The sequence below is a fragment of the Delphinus delphis genome, chromosome 11, assembly GCF_949987515.2.
Source record: "Delphinus delphis chromosome 11, mDelDel1.2, whole genome shotgun sequence".
Lineage (NCBI taxonomy): Eukaryota > Metazoa > Chordata > Mammalia > Artiodactyla > Delphinidae > Delphinus > Delphinus delphis.
The window spans coordinates 24887623-24915605 of NC_082693.1; the positions used below are offsets into that span (position 1 = coordinate 24887623).

Consider the following 27983-nt stretch of genomic DNA (forward strand, 5'->3'; position numbering starts at 1 on the left):
AAGTGACATATGACATCATATTAGTGTCAGGTGTACAACATCATGATTTGATATTTCTGTATATTGCAAAATGAGCACCAGAATAACACACATCACCTCACAGTTACGATTTCTTTTTCTTGTGATGAGAACTTTTAATATCTAATTCTCTTAGCAACTTTCAAACATACAATACAGTATTATTAACTAAACATTACATGCCCAGGACTTATTTAACTTATAATTGGAAGTTTGTGCCTTTTGACCCCCTTCACCCATTTTGCCCACCCCTCATTCCCTGCTTCTGGCAACCACCAATCTGTTCTCATTGTCATGAGCTGAGTTTTTTTTTTCCTTTGGGGTTGTTCACTTTTGAGCGCATGAAGTTAAAAAGGAAACAGAGGTTTATAGTACTGAAGGAGGAGGGGGAAAAGGGCTGGGAAGGAGAGGCCTATACTCTGCTACGTTGATTTCCTTCCACTTTGACTCACCCAATCTCCTCATTTGTACAAGGCAGACTGAAATAATGACTTGCAATTACCTAGCATAGCTTATAGCAATTTGCACGTATATTATTCCATTTAGTCTCATCTGAATTCAGATTCTACTCTCCAAATTTTACGTTCAAATCCTGGTTTCCAAGACATTTGCTGTTCTCCATTAAGGACTCGGACATAAACATTCATCTTTTATAACTAACAGGGTTCTTAATAGTAAGGCCATGATTCCAGTCTAGTAAATAACTGTTCGAGTTTATCCTCACTTTGTGCTGTTGGCTGAGCACAATTCATTGAGCACAACAGATTGGCCAACCGATCCTCAGCCCATTTGCACACTGACCTCCTCTCAGCTCACTCATTCCCACCATTGCTCTGTTCTATGTGACCTACAATCTCCAATTTTGTAACACAGTCAGTTGAGTCCCTCAGCAAAGCCCTGCTGCTTCCTTCCTGGAAGGAAGAACTCATACAGCACTCACCCTCACCATGACCTGGTGACCATTACCAAGTCCCGTGCAGCCCCAGGACCCTCCCTACCCGGGCACTGCCCTGGAAAGTAGCCCTCCCCGGACAAGGTCTACCTCCCAGATCTCATTCCTCTTCTGAGTTCAGGTCTCAAGGGGATGAACACATTGAAGTCAAATCTTCCCATCCTTACCCCATGGTATTCTGAGGAACAACTTTAATGGACTTTTGAAAACCCAGTGTAGGGGGACAGAGGGACACACTGGACTCAGTGCCAGTCACCCTGTGAGCAACCTTACCTGTGCTCTGAGCCCGGTTTCGATATTAGGCTTCAGCACAATTCCCGAGTCTCTCCTCACGACTTGATACGGATACACAAGCGTCTGACCTGTTCTCATGGGTGCAAGCTCTCTTGATAAGCTGCCTGCACCATGGCCCCATGGACGGGGCATCTGCCATTGCTCTTGTTGCCCCGCCCCAGTGGTTAGGCTCCTATTTCCTACTGGCACATACTCCTCACTGATGCTTGGCCATGGGAACTTCTAAGCAACACATGTTCCTGCTGCTTATGAGGACACCCTATCAGCTCACGGAGGAGGCCCCACACCAGTGCTGCCCAGACCATCCCCTAGTGCCCACTGCCAGGCCCTTCAGAGAGCCTGTCCTCGTGGCAGATGAACTTCCTCTTTGCTCCTGCCTCCCCCCAGGGGACATGTCCCCCTTCCCCTACTTGGGCATCTTGCTGAAACTGAGCAGGACGAATATGTGTTTCAACTCCTAAGAGGAAAAATTCATGCTTTCCACAAGGTTATTCTAAGTCACAAAGAGTTGAACTTGGGAGCTGAAAGGGACCTTCGAGACCATGCAGCACTATGGTAACTGGAGTTCAGATTTCCCAAACCAGCAAAATGACCAAAAGGAGGGAGTTGGGTGGGGGAGGAGGAACTAATGGAGGGCTGTATATCCCCTCCTGCTCTCATCATGCAGGAAGAGAAAGGATATTTTAAATTTATTTATTTTTATTTTATTTATTTTTTATTTTTGGCTGTGTTGGGTCTTCCTTGCTGCGCGCGGGCCTTCCCCGGTTGCGGTGAGTGGGGGCCGCTCTCCGCTGTGGTGCGCGGACCTCTCACTGTGGTGGCCTCTCCCGCTGTGGAGCACAAGCTCTAGGCGCGTGGGCTTCTGTAGTTGCGGCTCTCGAGCTCCAGAGCACAGACTCAGTAGTTGTGGCGCACGGGCCTAGTTGCTCCACGGCACGTGGGATCCTCCCAGACCAGGGCTCGAACCCCTGTTCCCTGCCTTGGCAGGCGGATTCTTAACCACTGCGCCACCAGGGAAGCCCGAGAAAGGATATTTTAATACCAAAAATATAGGAAACATATACTTTCATAATTTTTTAAATGAATTGATTTAACTTTATGAAAAACTCACTGCATTATCTTTCTTTCTCTCCTCACCCCCCAGTTTGGCCAGTCCAGAGACAACTGTGGCACGAAGATCTAAGCAACATTAGGGGATTACCGGGCAAGGCCAACACTCAGGTTTTACAGATACGAAAGTGATTCCCCCAGGACAGTCAGGCAGCACAGGACAGACTGGGCTGTGTTGATTCCCAGGTCAGTTCTCCTTCTACTGGATTTGCTAAAGTAAGGTTTTATTGATATCAAATGATTTCTCTGATGATTTGAGTATTTGGCAAAACTTTGATTCGCTCCCAAATAATCATCACTCTCTTCCAGCAGCTCTGAAGGAGCATATGCATAGATGGCTCATCAGTAGGGATCCCCAGTGTCAGATAACGGGGGGTAGTGTTCTTTCAGAGGTGACATTTCTCACTTTGCATCCTGAGGAATAAATACTGCAGTACTGTTTCAATAGCAGCCTCTGTAAGATTAAAAATTCCATTTAGAATTAATAGGTGTGATTTGAAGGTATTTCTCAAAATTGAATATGGAAAAGAGTCACTTGTCTTCCATTTCTCCATGTCTGATGTGTCCGTTAGCTTAGGAACTATACAAAACAAATGGCATCTCTTTCTAAGAGTAGGGCAATTTAAAAATTTTCTTTCTTCCCTCAAACACAGGTGGTCTAACTTCTTCTGTGATCCCAATTTTTCTTGATCAGTTCCATCCACATTATTGGTTCTGCCTTCACTTACTTCTGTCCATTCTTTTCCCCTCTCCACTCATTCATGTTTTCTTAAAGTAGTTTAGGAATTTGCTCTTTGGCACTGAAGCGAATAAATCACCCTTAATCTGGCATGTGAATGATCTCTGATCACATTCTACAACTTTATTGGAGAGCTCTCAACAACTATTTCTGCTTCATTGATTCTAAGAAATTTTAGTCCTTTGAAGCATTCTAATGTGGTTTTTATAAAATACAAAAAAGTAGCCATTAAATTATACGCTTCTCTTGAGATAAGAATAAGAGATCAAAACTTCTGTGAAAGAATGATTTAAGCCCCAAACTCTCCTGCCTGTTCAAAAAAGACATCCATAAAATTGGCATTTATCACCAGAAGAAAAGATTATTCCAATTTCTTTTGGTGGTAAAACTCTGACCCTAAAGCCATGCAGTGCCAAATAAATTGCCCATTTCTGTCCCTTTTATCTACAGATTTCAAAGTGCAAGTGAGAGGCAGGTGATATTTTGGGTCTGTGCTAGGTTAGGATGGAGGGAGAACAGAAGCTAGAAGATTTAAGTGGCTTGTTCGTTGTCAGGCAGAAAGGCAGAGGATGAAAGAGCACTGTTGGTCCGACTCGTTCTGGGCTTTTCTTGTAAAATGGCCAAACCAGCTCCCTGGGATATTTTAATACCAAAAATATAGGAAACTCGCCTGGGCTTCGGTGAGGGTGGACGTGACCTCTGTAGTGTTCATGGATGGGATCCCAAGGCTGGAAACTTGCTCCTTACCTTGAATATTTAATGAGTAGGAAGTTCACCTACCAACTGAGCTTTCTATTTCATCTTCCTCTTGTTTGCTGACGTTTTCGAGACAACATGGATTTTCTGCATAAAGATGATGATTTGAATTTTCAAGAAAGCCACAGAGTACATGTTTTCCTCAAAGCACTTGGGTACGAATGCTATGGAGAATGGCTCTTTCTTGTCAAGGTCAATAATGGAAGGAGAGAAGAGAATCTTCCATGCAGAGAAGATTCCCGTGTGTATAAAAGGCTTGGACACATCCTTCAGCATCGTGGAAGCCAGCGTGTAGGTTTATTAAATGCACTGGGCATCACCTGGTGCTCTGGCACCTTCCAAGGAATGCCTGCAGCATCTGCAACATTCTCTGCAGCCCTGAGGAAGATTCCAGCAGCTCCTTACCCAACTGTCTACCATTCTCCACTGAGATGGGGGAGGCTGGTCTCTGCTGAGTAAAATCTTTTTTGGAGAAAAGTCCCCATTTTCATGAAAACTGTCAGCATGTATAAACTGCCTCCGATGAAGTCATTAGAAACTCTCTAAAGCCACAGCACAGAAGTTTCCCCACATAGGTTTTGATTTCTGACTCAGCTGCACAATTTTAGATAACAATGGAATCCAGCACCATAATTAAAACGGCTCCCTTGGGGCTTCCCTGGTGGCGCAGTGGTTGAGAGTCCGCCTGCCAATGCAGGGGACACGGGTTCAAGCCCTGGTCTGGGAAGATCCCACATGCCGCGGAGCAACCGGGCCCGTGAGCCACAACTACTGAGCCTGCGCATCTGGAGCCTGTGCTCCGCAACAAGAGAGGCCGCGATAGGCCTGCGCACCGCGATGAAGAGTGGCCCCCGCTTGCCACAGCTAGAGAAAGCCCTTGCACAGAAACGAAGACCCAACATAGCCAAAAATAAAAATAAAAATAAATAAATAAATTAATTAATTAAAAAAATAAACAAACAAAGAAAAACAGCTCCCTTATGGTGCTACTTACAACAATGACTGTGAAGGAAGGCTGGGGTTTGTGAGAGGTACAATGGCTCTCTCAAAGACTCCTCGGCTTCCTCCAACCCCAGTTCCCCCAAATTTGAGTTAAACTCTCAGGTTTGTGCTCAGAGCTGTGTACCTGGACTAGTGACGTGCCCTCTTCCTCAGCCTCCAGGACCACCTATAAGGGGCAGGAGACACTTCCACTTCCTAGTCACATGGCCTTGGCATCTGCCAAGACCGCGGCTCTGGAGGGGGAAAGAGGCCTGGCTGGGCGCAGTGATGATATGGGTAGGAATCCAGGAGACGCTGGGCAGTAAAGACAAACCCTCGGAAAACGATGGGTGCTTGACATCAGGGCGACGATGCACAGATGCGGGAACGTGGAGAGAAAAGGGCAGCCATCTTTTTGATGAAGACCGGTTTCCTGAAATTGATTTTGGGTGACTCTGCACCAAGTTTGCCAAATGCAGCAAAATCCAAATGGGTTCTGAGAGGCAGGCACTTGCTCTTGGTAATACTGATGTTTTCTTTATATTTCAAACTTTTATTTTAATCCAAATCAGCTTACTCCTAGTGGAAAAAGGGCAGGGCATGACTTTGTCTGTTTTAGAGAAAAGAAATGGAGTCACAAAAAGTTCTATTGAAGATATGGCAGCACAGGAAGAGCCCGAGCTGGCATGATTCTCTGGGTGTTTGGAGGACACACCTACCTGGGCGACAGAAATCCCTGACTTTACATAAGACAGCTCACAAATGGTTGATGACAATATTATGGGCTTCTATAATGTTTACCTGAGGCTCTCTTCCAGAAGAATGAAATTTAACCTCTTGTTTAAAATTCCAGCCCTTTATGTCCTCAAAACATTTTCTCTTGTATTTGGATTAGAAAATCTTACCACACATGCACTCAGAACACCAAGTGCTGTGGATTCAGATCTCAGGACTCTTGAAAGTATCCTGCGCTGATTTCCAAATGGAGTTGAGCTGAAAGTACTTTCCTGTGTTCGTATTTTCTTCACCTTTTTCAATTGAGGAGACGTTACTATCAGAGAAGCAATATAACCTGGAAGGTGCCAGATCTGTCAGCAGACAAGGATCTCTATGCCACTGCTTTGCCACTTACTAGCTATGTCACTTGGGCAAGTTATTTAACCTCTCAGAGCCCAGGCTTTATTTCTGTAAAATGGCTATAATGGTATTAGCTACATCAGAAAGCTGATATCAGCGATAACACTTGCTATTTATTGAACATGTACAATATAAAGCATTTTATAAGTTTTTTATACACAACATTTTTATAAATGGCCATCTCATTTAATGCCATTAAAATCTCACTGAGTTGGGTGCTATTATCTTCATTTGACACAGATGAGGAAACAGAGGCTTTGTGACATCACACTCGTGTCACACTCTGACTGCAGGAACATGCTGTGAACCACCACATACAGCATGCATTAACTGATAAATATAACATGCTTAGCATAGTGACTGACCTATAATAAAGGTTCAATAAAATTTTGATACAATTAATGTTTACTGAGTATGATACTATTTTAAAGAATATCCAGCTCTGTTAAACGATTAGAGTGGAAGACACTATTTTGTTTTAAATCAGCAGTTAATAAACTCTTTGAGGGGAAAAAACCTGAGATTCACTTATTTTTGCAGCCTCAGATTGTAGTAGAGCATGCCTGGGACAGACGCTCTGTGAATATCTGTTAAGTGAAGAATAAATACAGATTCCACTTGGAATCAGGAGTCCTACAGACAAAACCTGACTGAAGCCACTCTCAGCTGCTCTAAGCAAAAACACGTCTGGAACAGACACTGAGGTCCTCCTTTGCCCTCCATATTCCTCAGTACTGGCAAGCCTTCATAAGCCTGTTATTTTAAGTCAATATAGAACGCAAAGAAATTTCGTATTTTTGTCCTCATCAAATAGTTTTTATCAAGAAATAATCTCCTTCCCAAACTGTGCTGTAGACACATAAAGAATATTAAGGGCCACCCTCTCCTTAACCAAGTCAAAACAAGATGCTGTTAAGTCTTAAGAAAGCTGTTAGGTACTTACTCTGGGGGGAAATCGAAGGTTATGAAATTCATTTCTAATTATATGCATTTTAAAATTTCTAACTCAATATCCATAAATGAAATAAATTTTACTATTTAATACTTAAATTAATCTCATTTAAATTAAGTTGAAAATTAACTTAAATTTCTAACTCAAAATGAAGAAATAAAAATGAATAATTTCCTGATAATATTTTGGTTTACTGTATTTATTTTGTTGCCTTTTAGAAAAGTTCATTCTTGGGACTTCCCCGGTGGTCCATTGGTTAAGACTCTGCCTTCCAATGCAGGGGGCATGGGTTCGATCCCTGGTTGGTGAACTAAGATCCCACATGCTGCGTGGTGTGGCCAAAAAAAATAATAATAATAAAATAAAAAGGTCTTAAAAATTTTTTTAAAAGAGAAAAGTTCATTCTTATGTAAAATTCATCAAATTACTTAATCTTAGGAAGCTTAATAAAATCCTTATTTTAAAAATGAGAAAACATGGGTGCAAAAAAAAAAATCTTCATGTGCTACTCAAGGTCACACAATGGATAAACGGCAGAACCATTTCAGGGACATTTTCAGGCTTTTGAAAAGAAACAGGCCTTGGAATGCTGACATTTGAATAAGACTAGAGAACAGACAAGCTTCAGCACGATTCAAATATTCAGAGCTAAGTGGCATTATGTAATCATACAAGTCTGAATGCCCTTTATAATTTTAACCAATTTTTTTCTCAAGGACAAGTTTCCTTCAGATTGTTCTTATTTTTAAATTAAAGAACAAAGAAAGAGAGAGAAAGAAGATAGAAGTTAATTAAAATCATGCTACTTAACACAGTTAATAATTTTATCCAAATCAACAAATATTTCTAGAAAGTTACTATAATTATGTTTAATAAACACAGATACTTGAACAAAGAAGTCGTGGTAAATGATTGCTGCTAAAATTCTGAATATACTCTGGTCAGTATTCTCATCCAACTTCCTCTTTGGCTGTTTTTAAAGCTGGGGTAATAAACACCGCAAAGATGTGTCATACACACAAAGAACGGTCTCTCTGGAGCCATCAGTGTTGGTCTGGTAAAGAGGAATCCAGGAGCAGTAATTACCTAGGCATGTATAGCACTCTCTCGGCCACCACGAAACCCACCCTGAAGAAGAGGTTGCTGGCTGGGATGAACGGGAAAACCAGGAACAACAAGCCCACCAAAACTTCCCTGTGCTCCAATCTCTGAAACACACAATAGTGGAGGACAAATTAATCTGGGTTTAATTCCACTTCAGTCAGCATTTAACCATCTCTTTCATTTTCAACTTCTCATTGAAGGAATGAATAAATTAGACCAATGTAAACCTTTTGATTAGTGTGCTGAATTCATCAGAGAAAGCCCTCAGGCTAAAACCTCTGGCTCATGGAAATATTCGCATGTACCCCTGACACACATTTGCCACCCAGAACATCTGCTATTTGCCTAACATGATCAGTGACCATTACTCTTTATTCTGGGCTGGCCCTACAGCCATCCTGCTTCTTGGTCTGGCTCCTTTTAGAGTCCCTGTGCCCCCAGGCAACTCATTCCTGGGAGCAAAGCAGCTGGGTGGGATCAAGCTCACTAAGGCATCATGGAGAATTACTGTCCTCTCAGAAACAGAACACATTAAAAGCAAAACAAACAAAAACAAAGAAGAAGAAGAAGAAAAAAAACCCCACACAAAGCCCACCAGGAGAGGCAAAGCTTAGCACGAAGAAAATTAAATGCAAATGGTGAAATGTGGGGCACCAATGAGGGAGATCATTTGAGCTGAGGTGTTTTTAGCATCTTTCCAAATAAGCCAGTAAGCAAGCATTTATTCCATGAAATTTTTTGGAATCAAAATTCATTACAATAAATCATTAAACTGACAGAACACCTTTCTCTTACACTGTATATATTAATTTGTAAAGATTTTTGTCACGTATAGTTAACATAAAATATTTCTATTTATTACGAATAATATGTTGTAATGGGCACTGTAAAAGCTAGTGTGTATTTCCAAATAGATGTATTTGAAGGAATTTCTATTTAAAACAAACCTAAATGTATTGGATGGTATTACTTTTTTCTTTTTAAAAAAAGTTTAAGGGAAAAACCAAATAGAACTTTCCATGTTACAGTTTTAAATTTTTTCTTATAAACATTTTAAATAGCCTATTACTTTTAATAATTGTGAAAGACTAAACAAAAGAATTTCTAAAACATAAATAAGATTCCCTAATACAACTACTAATATTTTAAGTAGACAAAGTAAAAGATTTCAAACATCTTGAGACATTTGTCACCTGGATTTTATTAAAATCTTTGTTTTGCTGACTACAAAATATTGAATAACAAAGTTTCTAAGAGCAATTCCATATGAACAAATGTGATTTGGACAATTTCCTTTAAAAGTAAGGGAATGTAAGTAATGATCTCATTTTTTACCTAGAGTAACCACACTCTTTAGAATTAAAAGATGAAAGAAGAAGAAAAATATTTTGCATAACAAGCCTTCAACTCAAATGGATACAATAATGTATTTTCTATGACCCACTTAAATTGAAGGAATAAAACAGGTGAGAAGTAACAAGTTCATTATATTTAAAAACTGCAAGCTATCTTTGTAATTTAGATTTTTCTTTCAGTTTACAGTATATTTCAGTCCAAGAATTTAAAGATTTGTAAAGAGAATGTAATACCCCCTATTAATTAATCCTAAGCATGGAGGCAAGGGCAGGGGTTAAGAGAATTCTGATCAGGTCACCATCCAGGTCCCTGGATCGTGTTTTACCCCGTGAGGCGCCTCCCCACCTCATTGCGGTTATTGGAGATCAGCCCTCACTGCGGATCTGAAAGAGGCGTCGCCTTCACACCCCCAGTGTCACCCCTTGCTGCCTGACCGAAGGCCCTTCCTCACTGTGGTGTCGTATGTTTCTGGCCTTTACTCAGCAGAAGCCCGAGCTGGGGAGCCAGTAGGTTGGGAGGAGCCGGTGTCCGGGGAGCACAGAGGCGCCCTCGGGCTCCTCCCTCCCCAGTCCCGGAGCCCCTGCAGCAGGTGGTCCCGAGAGCTGCCGCCGCTGCTAGAGGTGCGGAGATGGGGCTGCAGGCTCCAGGCACGGCCTTTATTCCCTTCCTGGCCCTCATCCCAGTTGTGATTACGTATTTATCTGTGTGCTCACTGTCTTTAATTAACGTCTCCAGCAGACTGTAAGCTCCATGAGGACAGGAGCTGCTCAGTTGTGTTCAGTGGCGCGTGGTTTGTGCTCAGCTCAGTGCCTGGCACTTAGTGAGTGTTTAGAAATATTTGTTGAATAAATCAATAAATGAATAAATGTTCCATGTGAGAGAGAAAACTGGGTGTGAGAAGGGGAGAGGACAGAGAGGGCTTCCTGGTGGAGGGGGGACAATCTGGGGTTGAAAATTGAATGAATGCTCACAAGGTAAATGTGGTGGGCTTGGGGAGGGGGAGGGGGTCACAGTGAGGCACATTCGGGCAGAAGATACAGAATGTACAAAGCAGGGAATAACCCTGGACATGTTGGCAGGTGACAAACCATCAGGGTGTTGTATGCTCTGTGTGGAGCTGACTTTTACCTACAGGCAACAAGGATGGAATAAAGGGTCCCACACGCATAGAAAGAAAAGCAAGTCAGTGTCCAGCAGCTGATGTCCATGTTCCAGTTGTGGCCCTGCTACCATTAGTCACCTTGAGCAGGAATGAAATTAGCCCTTCCCTGTGTCAACTATTAAATGAGGTAAGTGAGGCTCACAGCTCAGCGCAGCTGCATCAACACAAAGGTTTCTTGATCAGAGAGAAAGTCTATGTCATTGGAGTTGTGAGCTTAGAGCCTACCACTCCACATTGCTACCACAGGGGCTGTCTTATGCGGTGTTTTACTTTGTTTTCAAAACATGCAACTGAAGACAGTGGCACAGTGCCCAAACTCAATGAAGTTTCACTATTTATCTCAAGAAAAATAACATTCATGAAAAAAATTCTTGAGTCTCAAATTAACCTGATGATAATCTTCTCTCCTCCCCATTCAGTCAAGAGAGATAGAAAATATTCAAGAATATAGTTCTTTAAACTGCAAGTTGATCAGCCAAGCAGAAAGTTGTAAAGTTAGGGAAAAAATATGTCATGAACATGGCTGACTTTCCTAGAATGAGAAAGACTGGGAGAGAATCCAATTTTGTGTCCTGTGGATCACAGATGTGACAAAGTTGGCTAAATAATTTATAGCTTATTTCACCCTAACAGATACAGATGAAACACGAACAAAATAAGAGTGTGGGAAAAAGAGAAAATGCGTGGCATTTTCCAAAGTACACAGAGTGCATTCATTTCTAGGAAAAGAGGCAAATGGAAATTGATTCCAAATACACTAGGGGGTGAAAAGACATGAGAATTAAAACAGCTAATAATGCAGCCAATAATAACAATACACATTATTTGTCTGATTACCTGTGCAACTTCAGACAAATTAATTTACTTCTCTGAGTTTTAATTTGATGATCAAAAACAAAAAAGAGGTTACTGATACCTATTGCATCTGTAGGAAAAATGTGTGATAGATTCACTCTGATAGGTGTTAGTCTTGACTTTTTTCCTGGCTCGGGAGGATACAGAAAAGCATTCCCCTGAGCTGCAAAGAGAGAAAAATCCCTTAACATACCTCTTAGGGCGCCCAGAGAATCACGCGGCCACCATCAGCACAGTCACGCAGCTGAGAGCCGCTAATGGAAAAGCAGTGAGCTTCTCAGAAACATAAATTACCTCAGAGGAGCACCAGCTCCAGAATCTGAGTCTAGCCTGGTCGCTTCTGGTTTATCCCATCCCCTTCCTACTCCCGGCTTCCTTTTCAAAGAACAAGTCATAGGTGAGGACACATACACAAGCACACAGACAGATACACACACACACACACACAGATACACGCATGTGCACGTGGCCAGCAGTGTGTGGATGAGTGGTCATGAGAAGAGGATGCCTCCCTGTCCCATTCAACCCAGACAACATCTACTGCAGGCTACTTCCTTCCAGAACAGCAGAGAACAGGTCTCATTATAGTAATTATTACCATCATTCCCATCATCATATTTTCTCTCACCTCTAAACAGGTTTCAGATAAAGAATACAGCGCATTCAGCATGTTCTTACAGTTCTGCGTAGAGCACGGTTATATTTCAATCCTAAGGATGTATTTGGCAGCTCTAGACTCTAGCTGTCTGCATCTAATTTGTCAATTTCAGGGAAGCTGATGACAGTAGAGCTCCCTCTTCAGCCCTGGGAATAAGGCATTTCCAAGCTGACAACTGGCAGGGCTGCATACTTCCCAGGCCCTCTTTTCTCATCTGTTTTTGGGTCTACTTCCTCCACTAGACTATGCCTTCCTTGATGGGAGTCACCGTCTCACTTAGATTTATCCAGATACCTGGCACATACATAATTGGCATTCAGCAAACTGTGTTGCAATAAGAAAGATTAGTGATGGAAGTTGCATATACATCACTGAGGTTCATTTTAGAGACTTCTCACTAAGGAAAACTTGTACTTTTGGTAACACTCTGAAACACAGTATTTGCAGTGTTAATTTGGGGTGAGAAGTCCTTGAACATCCAAAGTACCTCACAAGGGTCTGACAGAGCTGACCGACAGCAGTGAGGTACTTTTAATCAGGATACATGCATAGCTTCTATGTCTCTCTAATTGCATTCATTGCTACTAACTACTACTTGGTCTCGCAAGGTCGTGGGACATTTCTGCTTAGGAAAAGTGACATCTTTCACATTATTGAAGTTCAATTTTAATTTTGTGAATATTTCAATGTATTAAAATAGTCACTAATTTATCACTGTTATTATTATGATGGAAATTCTTTTTAACTGAGGAAGGCAAGTTATTTAATCAATTTAAATCCCCATTGCTTTATCTGACTGCACAGTACTGCCTCATCTCTTGATCTGAATCCCAGTTACTCAGCTGGGAGTGCCGGGCAGTGAGCTAGGCTCATTCTCTTGCTAAGTGACTCCCAAATTGCCACCCTGTAGCAGGCAACCCAAACTTATACCAGCTTAAAAAATTCTGTTTAATCTTCACAACAATTCTGTGGAGCTGAATATTATTATCCTTGCTGTAAACTCAAATGCCTGAGACCTTTGGGTTCTTCACAATAGCTGCAACTGCAAATCAGCAGTTGTACTGTGTTATTTCTGTGAGAAACTTTCCTCAAGGCTGCACAGGACTTCAGGTCTCCTTCCTGCAGAACGGAACCTGGGCTCTCCCTGTGCTGCTTCTGTATATTTTAAGAATTTTTTGAAGCCCCAAACCCCTATTACTGTCCAGAGGAAATGCATCGGTGAGTCTCCACTTGAGCAAATCAGAGGCTCAGGTTTATTTAAAACATCATGAGCTCTGAACCTACACAAGCCCTTAGATGCTCCCAAATGATGGTAATACAGACTGCATGAAATGGATGGAGAACTGGTCTCAGAACACTAACTCAAGACCAGCATGGGAAGGGGCAAGCCAGAAGTAGAGAGAGAGAAAGAGCTTGGCTGTTTGGGCCAATGGGATTCTGTCTAAGCTCTGCACAAATGTACCTTGAACTTCTTTCCCCCGCCCTGGGTTGCCCTCCTGTCTACTTGACCTTCACTATTGTCTATATTTTCCTTTGAATTTTACAGCCCCTCCCTGCTTCACATCTGTCTGACAGTGGCTCAGTTTGCCTGTCTCCAGGCACAGCTCCTGTCTGGGGATCCTCTCCATGGTCACAGCTCTCACCTGGTGTTGGTGACAGTTCCCTCCTCTGACCCTTCAGGCCATCTGGTAGGTGTCCCTTGGCATGTTAGCTCCACTCTGCCCACATCGCTGCAAAGGTCCCTTCATAAACTCTTCAGTCACCCCATGGGCTGTGCACTGTGTATCCTGCCAGGGCTCTGACTAATAGACCACAGTGGAAGAGCATGCGGTGCAGATGGAAGCAGAGATGTGGATTCTAAAGAAGGGTCAGAACACTGGCTTTTGTGAGCTATTAGGAGCTGGCTCCAGACCACTCCTGACTTGGTCCCATCCTTGCATTGTTGTATTTCCATTAAGTTTCAGCCCTTGGGTGAACCACCCTTTTTTGAGGTCACTGAAATTATAGAAAATTCTAAATGTTGTATAAAAACAGTAAAGACAAATACCAATCTAAGAGAGCTTTTATCTGGCAAATGATATTGAGACCAATCTCTCAGCAGTTGGAGAGGAGAAAGTTTTGAATTTTTACTGCTCTTACAATATGAAACGCAACAGACCACTTCTTAATGATTCCAACAAGATCTAGAATCTGAACTCCATTTCAGTAACGCAGGAGGCAAGAGGAATCTTGGGTTGGTCTCAAGGGTAGAGAGAAGAAGAAAAATTGAAAGCTGATTCTCAGAGCCTCAGTCGCAAGTGCCAAATTCCTTGATGATTATATAGTCAACCGGGACCCTAAGTTAGGCCCAGTGGCCACAGTGCCACACTACGAGAGGCTGAAGGACAGTCCACCCATGACATAAACACAATTCGCATCTCACACGTAAGCATGGAAAGGTACCACTTGCAGCTTTTTTCTTCCCTGGTCTGAAATCAACGAAATAAGCCAAGTTGGGAGAGAAAATAGCTTTGGTTCAGGATCTCAAGAGCATGGCTGCCAACCCACACACTCCTTGGTTCAAGCTGGTGATATCACTTCCTCATTTTCATGTGCCCTAAAATTTACTCATAAGTGCACATGGAAAAAATTTTTAAAGGGGAAATGAATGAAGAAATTATACCTCCTCGGAGACAAAAGTAGATTTGTACACTCTATCTTCTCTGAGCCAATTTAAACACTGCTTTTCCCACGCCAAGCTTTCTTCACTGAGGAGCTTTGCCAGATGCACTAATGAACACAGAGCCGAAGGGAGATTAAAATAAGAGCATTCATAAAACGACACTTTGGATTTCTGGTCCTTGGTTGTGGACTTCATTTTTTTGCAGAGTTTTTTGTTTGATTTGTTTTTAATCAAGAGTCTAAATCTTCCTGCCAACAATAGATCCTGGGATTGAAACTTCTTATCTTCACAAGAGCACACAATTATGTTGTTTCAGGATCAAACCAGGTGAAGAGGGAAGCTCTCATATTGTTTTACTCAAGTGAGAATGAACTATTTCATAACTTTATTTGGAAATATGTGTCACATTCAGGGTGTGTTTTAAATGTTTAAAGAAAAATAAAAGCAAAAATCTTTTAAAAGGCACTTTAGAGGAGGCAAGATTGGAAAATATCAGTCTAGTGCAAAAAAACACCATTTATTTTACATTTTTTCCCTGTAATTGATCTCTAATCTCATAGCGTTGTGGTCGGAAAAGATGTTGATGTGATTTCAATTTTCTTAAATTTACCAAGGCTTGATTTGTAACCCAAGATGTGATCTATCCTGGAGAATGTTCCGTGTGCACTTGAGAAGAAAGTGTAATCTGCTGTTTTTGGATGGAATGTCCTACAAATATCAATTAAATCTATCTGGTCTATTGTATCATTTAAAGCTGTGTTTCCTTATCAATTTTCTGTCTGGATGATCTGTCCATTGGTGTAAGTGAGGTGTTAAAGTCCCCCACTATTATTGTGTTACTATCAATTTCCACTTTTATAGCTGTTAGCAGTTGCCTTATGTATTGAGGTGCTCCTACGTTGGGTGCATATATATTTGTAATTGTTATATCTTCTTCTTGGATTGATCCCTCTATCATTATGTAGTGTCCTTCCTTGTCTCTTGTAACATTCTTTATTTTAAAGTCTATTTTATCTGATATGAGTATTGCTACTCCAGCTTTCTTTTGATTTCCATTTGCAGGGAATATCTTTTTCCATCCCCTCACTTTCAGTCTGTATGTGTCCCTAGGTCTGAAGTGGGTCTCTTGTAAACAGCATACATATGGGTCTTGTTTTTGTATCCATTCAGTGAGCCTGTGTCTTTTGGTTGGAGCATTTAATCCATTCACGTTTAAGGTAATTATTGATATGTATGTTCCTATTACCATTTTCTTAATTGTTATGGGTTTGTTTTTGTAGGTTCTTTTCTTCTCTTGTGTTTCCCACTTAGAGAAGTTCCTTTAGCATTTGTTGTAGAGCTGGTTTGGTGGTGCTGAATTCTCTTAGCTTTTGCTTGTCTGTAAATCTTTTGATTTCTCCGTTGAATCTGAATGAGATCCTTGCCAGGTAGAGTAATCTTGGTTGTAGTTTCTTCCCTTTCATCACTTTAAATATATCTTGCCACTCCCTTCTGGCTTGTATATTTTCTGCTGAGAAATCAGCTGTTAACCTTATGGGAGTTCTCTTGTTTGTTATTTGTCGTTTTTCCCTTGTTGCTTTCAATAATTTTTCTTTGTCTATAATTTTTGTCAGTTTGATTACTACATGTCTCGGCGTGTTTCTCCTTGGGTTTATCTTGCCTGGGACTCTCTGCACTTCCTGGACTTGGGTGGCTCTTTCCTTTCCCATGTTAGGTAAGTTTTCGACTGTAATCTCTTCAAATATTTTCTCTGGTCCTTTCTCTCTCTCTTCTCCTTCTGGGAACCCTATAATGTGAATGTTGTTGTGTTTAATGTTGTCCCAGAAGTCTCTTAGGCTGTCTTCATTTCTTTTCATTCTTTTTTCTTTATTCTGTTCCACAGCAGTGGATTCCACCATTCTGTCTTCCAGGTCACTTATCTGTTCTTCTGCCCAGTTATTCTGCTATTGATTCCTTCAAGTGTATTTTTCATTTCAGTTATTGTATTGTTCATCTCTGTTTGTTTGTTCTTTAATTCTTCTAGGTCTTTGTTAAACATTTCTTGCATCTTCTCGATCTTTACCTCCATTTTTCTTCCAAGGTCCTGGATCATCTTCACTATCATTATTCTGAATTCTTTTTCTGGAAGGTTGTCTACCTCCACTTCATTTAGTTGTTTTTCTGGGGTTTTATCTTGTTCCTTCATCTGGTACAAAGTCCTCTGCCTTTTCATTTTGTCTATTTTTCTGTGAATGTCACCATTCATTTTAATAATCAAGTACTAGTAAGGAGTTAAGGGAATTAAGTAAATTAGAAAAATGTTGTTCAATAAAACTTTTCCTGATTAGAATGAAATTATTACAGGAATTTATGGAGACATGGGAGAAGTAGAGAATGAACTTTCTTCCTCTCTCTCTGTGGTTCTGAACAAAAATGGAAAAAGCACTAGAAACGTATTTAAAAAAAAAAAGTGAGGAAGACTAGAGAGATGAAAGGTAGGGGCAAGACAAGATCTCTTCTAAGGTCATGTTCAACGTGTAAATTATTACACACGTGCTATGGGAGAGACTCATGCAGAGGGGGAAATAAAAGTCACCTGGTAAGCTGCAAATGCTAGAGAGTAAAGGAAAAACAAGCATCTCTCAAGCACATACCATATGCCAGACATTTGACTGAGACTGTCCCACTGACATTTCATGATAATATTACAATGTAGGTAATTATCCCCAGTTTATAGATGAGGAAATTGAAGCTCAGAGGGCTTAAGACACTTATCTAAGTTGATCCAACTAGTGAGAAACAAGGGTTTCAAACTGAGGTCTGATTCACCCCAACGCCTGTCCTTTCCCCACAGTCCATGTGGCTTTGAGATCCCAAGGCAAGGTCAACTGTGTGCGTGGGGAGGCTGATTTCAGCCCTTTGCTGCCTCTTAGTTTTGTAGCAGAAACCCAAAGAGCAGATAAGACCCAGCAATTTGGAGGTTACCGAGTAAGGCACTGCTGAGCTAGACCAGAAATCTCACCCCTGAGTCCCTTTGCCAGACAAACGCCGACACGAGTATTCTACAATCTGCAGGGATGCAGCAGGATATGCTGCATGGAACGTGTGTTCTTTGTCAATTATTCTGTTTCAATAAATGGTTGCAGGTGGCCCACCTACTCACTCTGACAACCAGCCTCTGGAAGAGCGGACATGTCCATGTCCACAGCCACAACGGGGGAAGACATAATTTATTTGATCATAGTTACTGAATTGTAAGTCAAAATTATATTTAAGAAGACTTGAGGGGGGATAATGATTATTTTTGACATAAGAAATCAAATACTGTGATGAAATCACCCTCTTATTAAGGAAAATAACAGAACATTCATATTCTAGTGACCACAGTGGCGTAATGAATAAGCTGAGTGGACAAAAGCCTTCTAAATTTTAAATCTACACATGCTCTGGAGCTTATTGCTCTAAAATCCATTTTTAATATTCAACTGTTTATGTCTAAATCTTGCAGGAATGTAATACTGTGATAACCACTTACTCGTTCCTTTTTTTTTAACCTTTAAAAAACTTTAAATTTATTTTTTAATTGAAGTATAGTTGCTGGTCAGTATTATATAAGTTACAGGTATACAGTATAGTGATTCATAATTTTGAAAGGTTACACTCCATTTAGTTATAAAATATTGACTATATTCCCTGTGTTGTACAGTATATCCTTGTAGCTTATTTTATACATAAAAGTTTGTACTTCTTAGCCCCCTACCTCTCGATAGCCCCTCCCTCTTCCCTCTCCCCACTGGTAACCACTAGTATGTTATATTTTTAGATTCCACATATAAGAGAAATCATACAATATTTGTCTTTCTCTGATAACAACTTACTTTTGTAGCATCTGTGATATTCATATTTATATCAGGGATTCACTCAGGAGGGTGGATTTGGAAAATCAAAACAGTAGTGTAGCTCTAAGAGCTATGTGTTCATTTGTGTTGAGACCAAAGCTATCTGGGTGGACTCAGGAGAAAGGAGGAGCTGAGGGGAGGCATCAGAACGCCCATTAGATACCTCTGCCTTCAGGGGAGGCCCTGTCCAGAGAAGAATCAGTGGTACACTGGACAGGGGTCCTGTGTCAGCAGAAGTTCAGTCTTGTGCCCAGAGCCTGTCCAGAGCAGAGAGGGGAAAAGGCCACCACCTAGCAGTCCAGGTCTTCCATCATACTCCCCGCTTCCAGCTCTGGCTAGTGAAACAAAGATGACACAGGTAATGCAGCCGAATCCCTGGTTAAAAACTATAACTTGGGACTTCCCTGGTGGTGCAGTGATTAAGACTGCCCTCCAGTGCAGGGGGTGTGGGTTCGATCCCTGGTCGGGGAGCTAAGATCCCACATGCCTCGTGGCCAAAATACCAAAACATAAAACAGAAGCAGTATTGTAACAAATTCAATAAAGACTTTAAAAGTGGTCCACATCAAAAAAAATCTTAAAAAAAAAAGAACTATACCTTAATAAAGTGACCTTAGGTGGGAGGGAGGCTGCTGCAATTAACCAATTTTTTCCCTCTGTAAGAATTCAATTAAGAACCAGGATGGATTTAAACATGCAAGTGAAGTCATGTGTGAATTTAGCTTTGATGATGAGGAAACAAGAGGCAGAGGATAAATTAGATGCATTTTCATAAATAGTTTTGTTCCTGTGAAAATATACACACTTGGCAGAAGTGGTCTTCTACCTATGACTACCGCTTAAATATTTCTAAGATGTCCCTTTGCCAAAACCTTCCAAAGCAGGATGCTATAGACTTATTTTCTGTTAAGAAAGAGACAAGATGTTTACTTTTTCACACCATGAGTCACACTCACTCAGAAGTATGGTTCATCTACCCACTTGGGATTGTCACACAGAGGACAGTCCCTTCCCTCTGTAATCTAAAATGAATAAGGAGAAGGAACCACAAAAATCCCACATAGTTTCACACAGTAAAGATGAAAATATTTTAGAGCAGCATTTCTTAAAGACTATAATTCATCCTACTTTATCAAACAAATTACAGAGAGATGTTTGGCTTACTTCAAGGTTACAAGATACAAAAGTAATAATAAATTTAGTAAGCTTCTCTCTTAACAGCTAAAAACAGGGATTTTTACTTGTCCAATTGAGCTTCTGAAGTAACTGCTATGAATAATGGATTTGATTCCTGTTTTCCATCAATGTGCTCATCCAAAATTAAAATATCTTCTATAATCAAAATAGGTTGGATCTCATTGGATAAGACCCACTTTCCTGCTTCTGAAACATATGGTGATAAAAGCCTAGTGGATCATCTTTTTTTTTTTTTTTTTTTTTTTTTTTGCGGTACGCGGGCCTCTCACTGTTGTGGCCTCTCCCGCTGCGGAGCACAGGCTCTGGACACGCAGGCCCAGCGGCCATGGCTCACGGGCCTAGCTGCTCCGTGGCATGTGGGATCTTCCCGGACCAGGGCACGAACCCATGTCCCCTGCATCGGCAGGCAGACTCTCAACAACTGCGCGACCAGGGAAGCCCGGATCATCTTTTTTTATCAAAGTTGTTAAAAGTTCTTTTTTACAAGTAACTGACATGATTAAGTAATGCTCTTCCCTTTCCTTTAACTGTGCATCTCCCCTTCCCTTTAACTGAACAGCCTAACTACCACAGCTAAAAGGGCAAATTTAATGGACTAATGAATGTAACAAAGGATGGAGACAAAGGCTCTAAGTTTTAAAATAGTATCAAATACTTGTAATTTTCCAAATTCAGACATTCCAACACCTATTATCATTTTTTCATTAGGCCTGCTTTCCACCAAACAGCAACAGCATAAATCTCTAACATGTAGCTAAGAGAGAAGCAGCATAATATGATCTATGTAAGGCTTGACATAAAAGCAAGAATTTGACCATGTATCACTAATTGAGAGTCATTTTCCCTTGGGACATTCTTACAAGGTAAAAGAAAAAAATCTTCTAGACAGAAAAACAAAGGGTGAAAGTGTTTCTCCAACAAGTCTTGGCATTGACTTATTCCCCAAGCAAAGACACAGTCCGAGTGAGCACCCAAATCTGTAACAGGCAGAAAACTAGAGTTTTCAGTTCAGTTCACTGGCCAAAGTCACCCACATCAAAAGAGATTATGGTGCCTTGGAATGGAGACAGTTTTCAAGGCCATGCCAGGGAGGCTGATGTTAATAAATGTTCTTCCCAGTTAATCGCTTTTTAATACCAAATGCCAGGGGGCTGGGTCACAAACTGACTAGGCCAATTTGGCCATCGAAAGTTGCCATCCTTCTGTAAATACTGCTGGCCTCTGGCAATCAGAGCCAGACAGGACACAAAAATGAAAGCAGGCTTTACATGAAATTCTGCCAAAAGTACAACCATTTATTATCAAACAGTCACACACTAGCTTATCATGAAGCTCCAGGAAGCCTTTTCTCTGTCCTCCAGCCTTCCTACAAGAAGTTTCCATGAAAGGACCTATGTTCTGTGGGAAGGACAGCTCGCTTTCCACTCAGGTAAGGCATAGAGGTACTCTGTCAAGCACCTTCTTTTTAAATCAACAGTGAAGCAAATAAAGATAAAATTTTTAGCTCTCTCCAGTTACAGGGAGCACTACACGTGCAGAGATACATGCCACGTCACTTTGGTTTCACTTGGAAAACTGTCACTTCATATAGGGATGAATCAGTTACTCAAGGTAATACTCACTTCCCCAACCTATGGCATTTGATGGACGGCCATGCAGTATCCTCATCCCATCATGAACCTTAGCAGTCACAGTCATTGCATCAAATACCCACATCCAAATTTCTAATTACAGCCTCAATCTGATGAAAACCAAGGCTCCAGAAATCTGGTCCAAGGCTGTACCTCTCACTTTTTCAGGTGGTATTGCTATAGGGATAATAATATGAAAATTATTTTGTTGATGCTGTGGTGGTGGCTATTGTTTTTGAAGGTACATATATGGCAGCAAGAAAGTGTTTAAACACTGCTCAAGAATGCACCCTCAAAATTCACTTAGCCACCAGCCCTGATATCTCCAAGTCAGTACTTCCCAAAACATGCTATCATAACACTGATCCTGCAAGAAGGCCCTAAAAAAGTTTCCAAATTCAAATAAATTTGAGAAATGCCACTTACTATATACCTCATTTAAAAACTCAATAGCTAGGACATGGAAACAACCTAAATGTCCAAAGATAGATGAATGGATAAAGAAGATGTGGTACATATATACAATGGAATATTACTCAGCCCTAAAAAGGAATGAAATTGGTCAACTGTAGAGATGTGGATGGATCTAGAGACTGTCATACAGAGTGAAATAAGCCAGAAAGACAAAAACAAATACTATGTATTAACTCATATATGTGGAATCTGGAAAAATGGTACAGATGAACCTATTTGTAGGACAGGAATAGAGATGCAGACATAGAGAACGGACATGTGGACATGGTGGGGAAGGGGAGGGTGGGACAAATTGTGAGATTAGGTTTGACATAAATACACTACCATGAGTAAGAGAGATAGCTAGTGGGAACCTGCTGTATAGCACAGGGAGCTCAGCTCGGTGTTCTGTGATGACCTAGATGGGTGGGATGGGGGTGGGGTGGGAGGGAGGTCCAAGAGGGAGGGGATATAGGTATACATATAGCTGATTCACTTCATTATACAGCAGAAACTAACACAACACTGTAAAGCAATTTTACTCCAATAAAAAAAAAAAACAAACTCAAAAGGCTGCTTAGAGCACAGTAAAGGTTTTGTGAAGTCCCTCAGTAAAGAAAAATATATTTAACTTCTCTAAACCTAGTGCTTCTGAAATGCAGGATCTTTATTTAGAGTAACCTTACTTAATGACGTATATGATGCTAGAACCTATTTTGAGAAATGCTGGTATAAACTGCTCAAGCAGAATGAAGTTAAAAAGAAAAGTGTCCATCTTAGGAGCTTCTATAACCTGTCCCCCAAATCATCTCACTGTCTGCCAAATATTCCCTACATCTCTTTTATAGCCTTCATGCTACAGTTGAAATACATTTTCTGTCGCTCATCCTTCGTAGATGTAGAATAGATGATTTCCATGTAAAAAATCACTATACATTTAGAGAACTTTATCAAGCCATCCATCAGCATAGTCTTGGCTCCCGCCAGGACAAGTCCTAAGAGCAGGAAAGTTTCTTGGCAGGTGAGAGGCATATCCGTGTTTAGAAGGATCATTCTCTCAGAGCTGGGGGGATGGACTGAAAGTCGAGAAAACCAAGCTCTTCAAGGTAGCTACTGGGTTTACTTCTATTTTTATTCTCCATACTCAGCATATATATATATATATATATATATATATATATATTTTTTTTTTTTTTTTTTTTTGCTGTATGCGGGCCTCTCACTGTTGTGGCCTCTCCTGTTGCAGAGCACAGGCTCCAGACGCGCAGGCCCAGCGGCCATGGCCCACGGGCCCAGCCACCCCGTGGCATCTGGGATCTTCCCGGACCGGGGCACGAACCCGTGTCCCCTGCATCGGCAGGCGGACTCTCAACCACTGCGCCACCAGGGAAACCCTCAGCATATTTTTTGGAACAAATGAATGATCGATAAATTAAATATCAAATACGTTATCATTTCCTGTAGGCTTTTCCTTTCTAAATGCACCTTCCTGCCCTTACAAATTTATTCTGCTTGTCTCTAAATACCTTGTCAGCTTTTAAGACCAGTTTCTATTTCCAACACACAGCTATAAATGTGGCTGCTGACTGCAACTGGTCATGCTACTCAGATTCCTGGCCTCTGCCTATGAGACACACAAAGTACAGGAGCATCAAGGATACTACAGGACACTCCCCCTAACATTTTGCTTCCTCAAAGTATTCTTGGTAACTTTTCCAACCTTAGCAATGAGGCCCTTGGTAAAACACTGTCACTGATTGCTCATTCATTCAACAAATATGTATTATTGCCTTCTCTTTTTAGTCTCTTTGGGCATCGTGCTTACAGGCAATCACTTAAAGCATATAGCAATCAATAACTTCCATCTTCTCTGTATTTTCCGGACACTATTCTAGGCTCTTTGGCATACATCAGTTAGCAAAACAGACACACACACACAAAACGTTGCCTTTCCAGAGAGGGAAAAAAAAGATAGTCTGGTGAGGGGTATCTGCAATATAAGGTGGGTGGACAAGAAGAGGGTTGCAATTCTAAACACGGTGGACAGAGTACGCCTCATTGAGAAGGTGGCAATTAAGCAAAGACTTGCAAGAGATGAAGGAGTCAGCCACAGTATTCGTTTCATAGGAAGAAATGAATTCAAGAAGAAACCAGAAAAATAATGGGGACAGAGCATGTCAAACCTTTTCAGCCATTATAGAAGTTATGACTTTTACTTGTGAGAAATAAGGAGCCACTGAAAAATTTTAAGTACGAGAAAGACAGGATCTGATTTACATTTTTAAGAATCATGGTAGTCACTGTACTGAGAATATTCTTGACCACTGGCACTAGGGTAGAAGCAGGCCAACTAGTTGGAGGCTATGGCAATAATCTAGGTGAGAGAGAATGGCTTGGACCAGGGTGATAGCAGTGAAGGCACTGAGAAGTGGTCAGATTCTAGACATATTTTGAAACAAAAGTTGACAGGATTTATTGATGGGTTGAATGTAATATTAATGAGCAAGACAGAGAGGCAACAAGAAAACCCCAAGAATTTTGGCTTGGGCAACTAGTAGGATGCACAAAGGTGGGAAATCATGGTCAGGGAAACAATGAACGGGTAAGTTCAGGAGTTAAATTTCAGAATGTTGACTTGAAACACCATGTGTTTCAAGTGCATTTATACAGCACTTGCCTTCCTGAACAGCCCCATGTACCATATATATTATTTCATTTATTCTGATTATATTTTAGGTGAGAAAAAAGTTTGAAGACCCTATTGTCAACATTTTGATGTGTAATAATGTAAATATAGAAACGTTAACGCTTGTATGACAAACTCGTTTTCTTTCTAATACTCCATGCTGCCTCTTTAGGCAAAGCATGTGTAAAAGTAAGGCATTTTAGTTTAGTTTTGTTTTCTTTTTTAATGAGGGGATTGATTCTCCCCATGTTGCATTTATCACTCCTTTATAGGCTCCTTGGGCTTTGTACTTAGAGTGAACCACCTAGAGAATCTGGCAATCAATCACTTCAGTCTCCTTTGTATTTTCCAATACAATAAGCATTTCCATTGGGTTTTCTGTTTAGAGGAACTTGTTTTAGCTGCTTTTAGTCTTGGGCATCCTAATTACGTATTTCATGGTTTTCTTCAAACAATATGGAAAGGGTGTGCTCCTTTAAATAGAAATGTCACATTCTCAATGGAAATAATGACAGAATGCCTTCAGGAGTTACAAAAATGTCTTTTTAAGAGTTTAAAACAATCAGAAGCATTGCAAGGCTAAGTGGTAATGAGTTGCTTTTATGAGTGTATAAATCATTAAGTTAAAAGAAATAGTAAAATGTGTTAAAAATTAAGCTTATCACTCAAAAGGTGACAATTATTCTGAGTAAAAGCAAATAATAATACAGACTATAAAATCTTGCTGAGAATCATAAAGCATACAATCAAGAAAAATAAATAAAGCTGTTACTGATGTCTGACAATTCCTTTTTTCCATTATGCAACTATCTAAAATTCTTCCATTAATAAATTCAGTTAGTCTTCCAGCTAAGGTATAAACATCAGAGGGGTAGGTAAGTCATTTTCTTATTAAAGAGTGTGACTTGTGAAAATGTAATTGCCGTGTGAAGGCAAGGAATAAAACAAATTATTTAAGGATGTGAAAAAACTCCTGCCAGGCCCAGATCAAAAGCCAAGCAGAGCAGTGCAACCGAACCGTGTACTACACCGAACATGAGAAGGATCTGCATTAGGTTCAGATGCAGCACAAGGAAAAATGACTTCCCAGGTGACATATTAGTAATAGACAACAAAGAATGCCTTGGGAAGACCGCACAAGGGCCTCTGATTTTCAGGTAGCCACTGAATAAAAAGATGCATCTCCAATGGCTATTTTGTTCCAATACCCAGCACTGAGTGGAATGGAGAAATCTGGTAATGACAGTAACAGGTTTTAAGAACAACAATAAAAGAAAACAAATCTTTTCTTGTATCTTGCTTATTCTGGTAAACTTTCAAATACCCTTAAAAACATCTATCATATTTCTATAGTTTGGAGGTTTAGGTGATAACTCCAATGTTCATTTGTACAGAAGTCAGTGATATTTGTCACTATTCTCTTTCTCTTGATAAACATTCATTTTTTGAACTAGATAGAGTAGTTTTATGTTAGGATTCTGCCCTTATATGATATTTGAACATATCTACTTCCAAATTCCAAAATACGCTTAAACATTAAACACCTGCAAGTATGTTACTACTCTTAGCTCTTAGGTCAAGAATTTAAACCTCTGTTACCTAGGATGGGGGAATAAAGGGAGGTGGGAGGGCAGGATCAATCTTCAGCAGTGTTATAAATATTTTTTGATGATCTAAAGCATGACTGTAAATTGAAATATACAGAATCAAAAAAAAAAAAAAAAGCACTCGGGCTTCCCTGGTGGCGCAGTGGTTGAGAGTCCGCCTGCCGATGCAGGGGACGCGGGTTCGTGCCCCAGTCCGGGAAGATCCACATGCCGCGGAGCGGCTGGGCCCGTGAGCCATGGCCGCTGAGCCTGTGCATCCAGAGCCTGTGCTCGGCAACGGGAGAGGCCACAACAGTGAGAGGACCACATACCGCAAAAAAAAAAAAGTCAACTGGGTTACGTTTTTTCAAGACTGGTTATTCCTACAAAATGGAAACAAGAGGCCTTATCGTGCTCCTGACTTTGAGCTGTGACGATTTCTCGATGATGGTGATGGTGACAAGGACTACAAAAACAGCTGTCAGGTACTCAGTGTTTCCCACATGCCAGCCACTGTGCTGAGTGTCCAGTGTGGTTTGCCATGGTTCAACCTCACAATAACTACGGTGCAAGAACAGGGCTGAACAAGGTGAGCTCACACGGGTCAGGGGCACAGCCTGGCCTGACTCAGGTCCGTGGTAATCACTCCACTCTGCAGCCTCCCCTCGTCCCAGCCTCAGGACTCTGGATCTGGAACTTGGGGCAGTACTCCTCTGCACCTGGGCTGCCTCTTACATGGAGGGGCCTGGCTCCCTCCTGAAGTTGGTGGTCATGCATTTAAAGTAGACTACCAAATGAAATTAGAGTGACAGAACATAAGCCACAATTTGTATCATGTATGGCAAAGCAGTGATGTAAAAGTATGTGGGAAGAGGCAGTAGCAATGGATCTTTAAATGTGTTCCATTTTAAAATAAGGTGCAAATTCAACTTCTCCATTTTCCAATATCACATCTGATGAAGTGGTAAGCTCACTTTCCAACTTTCATCAGAAAAATGACGTAAACAGAAATCTCAGCTTTAGCGCATGGCCAAAATTGACTACCGGTACTGCCTTGGAAAACTGTGACCCGGTAGTAGGACATTATCACCACAGGTAAAAGTGGCAGGTGGAGAAGCCAGCTGAGGGCAGTAAGAAGAGCCTGGATCAACTAGGCTGGCCAAATTTGAGACAGAGAGACATCCCAGACAATGGTTCCTCCCAAAGCACTGGTGGTCACAGACAGATGGACCATGGCAAGACGTCACAGGGCCTCTTCTATCAGTGATTGCAGGGGTTCCAAAGCAGGACAAACAGGATGGGTTGTAAATGAGCTGGAAAGATTGGACCTGTAATAGTATGAGGAGAATTCTCATGAATTGAGGACAAAGGATGGAGAACGTGAAGCTTCCAGAGAATGGAAACTGAAAAGAAAAATGTAGCCCAGAAGAAAAGAAAAAAAAACCCATTAATATTGGCACAAAGCCATTAACCATTAAATGCAATCTTCATTCCTCAAGTTCAATTTTATCTTACCATTTGGTATACTACAACACGATGCTTATTTTACCGGGTTTCATAATGTCTATTCTGGAATTTAAAAGAGTTATTCCACAGTGATCTATGTGACACAATAATACCATAACGTATTATTTGGATAAGCTAAATACAAAGTAATTTCCAGAAATCTGAAAGCGTGTTCAGTTCAACCGTATGAATCTATGGTAGTACAATGTTCTACAGCAGGGGTCAGCTAATTTATGCGACACTGGTGGAGTTGAATAGTTGTGACAGACTGTATGACAAAACCTCAAATATTTTCTGTCTGGTTCTTTGC

General features: G+C 40.9%; 1 protein-coding gene across 1 annotated transcript in view; it reads right to left on the reverse strand.

Annotated features, from left to right (window-relative positions):
- Nucleotides 1–27983, reverse strand: part of TMTC1 (transmembrane O-mannosyltransferase targeting cadherins 1) — a 257619-nt gene that overhangs the window by 79918 nt on the left and 149718 nt on the right. Inside the window, exon 9 of the mRNA XM_060024531.1 lies at nucleotides 8026–8147. Coding sequence (XP_059880514.1) covers nucleotides 8026–8147 — 122 coding nt within the window. The remainder of the gene's footprint in view (nucleotides 1–8025; nucleotides 8148–27983) is intronic.